The following is a 3,729-nucleotide window of genomic DNA, read 5'->3' on the forward strand; positions in this document are numbered from 1 at the left end:
CAATACAACATCTGTTTCAGATGTGTTGAAATGTTTAATTTCACTTTTGAACAAGATACATCAACTGTTACCACTCTTTAAGATTACTTTCTGTTTCATGTGTTAGCAACTGTATATTGATATATAGCCTCATGCCTGTAAATAATGTCGACCGATTCTTCTTTCCTCTTCATAATCTTTTATCTTCCTATTTTTTAATCTCTCGAGCCGAGGAAGACTAGTTGTGCGATCTAATCGACGGTGCACGTGCATGTGGCTCCAGAGTCCAAATGCCGGTACACACAGGCGGTTGCGGGTGGGGCATGGGACACCCGTGGTTGGGGGTGGCTGGGACACAGCTCTGTGACGTCTCTCACGAGCTGCAGCAAGACGCTGACGGCGGTCAGTCTCGAAGGTGGAACTGGTTTTTCTGATCAGTGCTCGCCAGTGACATCTGTCAGAGGCAGCGAGCTGGAGCTGGTGGGGTTGAAGGTCTGCTCATTTGATGTACATCTTGAGGGTTTCTCTGTACATCTTGCGAGGGTGGCTTGGTTTCGGTTGCCTTGGGCTAGCTCGCCAAACAGCTGCGTTGGGATTCTGTTTTGATTAATGCGGTTGACACAACCAGTCCAACGAAGCTTGTCCTGGATTAGTTTCACTTCGATGCTTGTTGTCTTGGCTGTATCAAGGACTTACTGTTTGGGGATTCGGTCCTGGCACATGATTTGCATGATGGATCTCAGGTAGCGCTGGTGGAATGGTTCCAACTGACTGATATGCCTTCGGTAGACAGTCCACGTTTCACAGCCATACAAGAGACACGTGAGGACAACTGCATTGTACACCTTCATATTTCTTGACAGGCGAATGTCATTGTGCTGCAAGACATTGGGTCGGAATCATGCTTGACTGACGTTTTGGATACTCGTAGTGATCTCTTATTCCAGGGAATCATCACTGGACATTATACTGCCTAGGTATTTGAAACTGTCCACATTCTTCAGCTGCGTGTCGCCAATAGTGATGCAGGGTTGTGAATGGACAGTGTGTGGGGCCGGCTGGAAGTGGATTTCTGTCTTTCCTAGGCTAAGTGAGAGTCCAGAAAGATTGGAGGCTTCAGAGAACATGTCCACGATTGCCTGTAGGTGAATCTTTTGATGGGCCATGAGGGCACAATCATCTGCAAAGTGTGCTTCACTGATGAGTCTTTCTAGCGTCTTGGTTTTTTCAGCTAGTCGACGGAGATCAAACACTGATCCATCCAGGCGATATGTAATGTAGATACTAAGGCCAAGGTCACGGATGGCATACATATTCATGTTCTGCTCAATGCACTTCTCTTGGACTTGTCTCACTGCAAAGATCATGTCAAGAGGCATGCGGTCCGGGCAAAAATCACACTCAGACTCGAGGAGGTTATCTTCTGCCACTGCCGGAATAAGCCTGTTGACAATGACGCGAGAAAGTATTTTGCCGGCTATGGAGAGCAAGGAGATGCCTATGTAATTACTGCAGTCTGCACGTGTGCCTTTGTTCTTATAGAATGTCACAATTGATGCGTCAGAGAGTTCATTTGGCATCTCTTCTTCCGTCCAGATGCTGATTAGCACATAGTGGAATTCCTCCAGAGTCTGTTCACTGAGAGCATCGTACACCTCCGTTTGGATACCATCCTTTCCAGGTGCCCTGCCACAGTTCATTTGTTTAATGGCCGTCCTAAACTCCTCTATCGTTGGCGGAACATCCATTTGGTCATGCGTTGGTTGTTAGGTATTTGGTAACGAACAGAATGGCTGACCTTATGAGGGCAGGTTTAGGAGCTGACGAAAGTGTTCTTTCCATATGTCCTTAATGCCAGACTTGTCCTTTATTAGTGTACTGCCATCTGCAGCAAGCAAGGGGGCAGAGTCAGACTTTAAAGGGCCGAAGAATGACTTGATGGCGTTGTAGAACGTTTTGGAGTTTTTAGTGTCAGCATAGCGTTGCCATTTATTAGCTTTTCTTTCCCAACACTGGGCATGCTTCTTGCAGATTTCTACCTGAGCCTCAGCTAGATAGGACTTAAAGCGGTTTTTTGGGGATAGAGTTTGGGTCATTCTGCCAGTCTATGAATGCCTTGTTCTTTCTGGCAAGTAGATCTTCAATGGCACCGTTGTTCTCGTCAAACCAGTCTTGACGGGTTCGCTTCTATTGGCCCAGATTCGCCATAGCTGTTTCTCGTATCATGTCCCGGATCTTGTTCCGTTCTTCGGACGCATTTCCACGTATATGTCCGTTGGCTGACAGCTTGTCATCTAGGCTATTCTGCAAATTGAGCTGGGTGGAAGACTGCTGAATTTTGACAATGTTCAAGTCTGTGCGCACAAGCTTAGGACGCCTTGGGTGATGTGGGGCGATGTGCAGCTGTAGGGTAGTCCGGACAAGTCTGTGGTCTGTTCAGCATTCCGCCCCTCACATGGCCTTGGTGATGGGGATATCCTGGGCATCGCGCTGGTAGAATATTACATAGTCGATTACGTGCCATTGGCGAGATCTAAGGTTCATTCAGGTGTTCTTGTGTTTGTTCGCCATTCTGATCTCTGTGTTTGTGACGATTCAGCGTATTTGCTGAGTAGGAGCAGGCCGTTCTTGTTCATCTTGCCGACACCGTGCTTGCCAAGCACACCTTCCATCAACTATAATCGCAGCCAACACTAGCGTTGAAGTCCCCCAGTAGTGTGATCTTGTCGTCAGCTGCTACAGGGTACAATACAGAATTGAAGTCCACATATAACTGCGCGATGGTTTCCGCTGGGCTCGAGAGGGTAGGAAGTAGGCGCTGCAGATTATTGTGTCGCGTTTGTGGCTGATAGGTATTCGCAATTGTATTAGCCTCTCATTGACACCAACAAGCAGTTCTGGAAGCTGCCTCAGAAGACTTGATTTGATAGCCAGGCCTACTCCGTGAATCCTGTCTTCGTTTTGGGCTTTTTCTTTCCAGAAGAAGGTGTAGCTCAGTCAGAGAACTCTCCATTGGAAACTGGTTTCATCCAAGGCTGCAATGTCGATATTGTAGCGTGAAAGCTCCTTAGCAACTAAGGCTGTTTTCTTGTTAAGTTCATGCTACGTTCTCTTTGTCCATGACAGTACGGATATTCCATGCTCCAATAAGAAGTTTTTTCTTTGATGGTTTCGGACGCAGATATGGATGATCTTGCCAGCAGCGGAAAGCTGACCAGATTTTGAAGTACACGCTATTTTAGGCCACTTTTTCTAGTACCCTCCCTATGCAGTGTGAGCAGCGCTGTCCTAAAAGACGTCTGCTCAGTCGCCCAGGATGCTTCCGAGTTGTTCCGCTGACCTAGGTACAGAGCAGTGGAACCACATGTCCAATGGCCAGCTACGTGCAGGTCTCTGACTACAACTCCCAGCGGTCATCTCCACCTATTGTTTCACCAGTCACCCATCGCTGTGGGACTTTGCTAGTTACAGGTAGGGAACAATGAGTGTCATGATGTGGATGAATGATAGGTGCACAACATGACTTGTGCGTAAAGGATATTTAAGTGAAACAGCCTTGCACAGAGACAACCTGACCTCTCGGCCTTGGTAGATGGTACTCATTGGTACGTAAACTGCTGGAGACTACTTCGGGTGCATTGGATGGCCATGACGTCTTCAATGTCTTGTCATGCCTTGCTCTCTCCACGAGGCGCTTGCAGATTCGCCTACGTGGACGTTAGATTACACAGTTGATCTCTTAAGCTCAGT

At 47.5% G+C, this 3,729-nt stretch overlaps 1 protein-coding gene across 1 annotated transcript; it reads right to left on the reverse strand.

The window, feature by feature from the left end:
• Positions 1-917: 917 nt before the first annotated feature.
• Positions 918-1,727, reverse strand: LOC149771602 (uncharacterized). The gene has a single exon (XM_089948291.1). The coding sequence runs from the start codon at positions 1,725-1,727 to the stop codon at positions 918-920; it is 810 nt and encodes a 269-aa protein (XP_089804417.1).
• Between the last annotated feature and the right edge of the window lie 2,002 nt (positions 1,728-3,729).

Source organism: Sinohyriopsis cumingii, unplaced genomic scaffold (genome assembly GCF_028554795.1).
Source record: "Sinohyriopsis cumingii isolate HCF-2022 unplaced genomic scaffold, ASM2855479v2 utg001752l, whole genome shotgun sequence".
Classification (NCBI taxonomy): Eukaryota; Metazoa; Mollusca; class Bivalvia; order Unionida; family Unionidae; genus Sinohyriopsis; species Sinohyriopsis cumingii.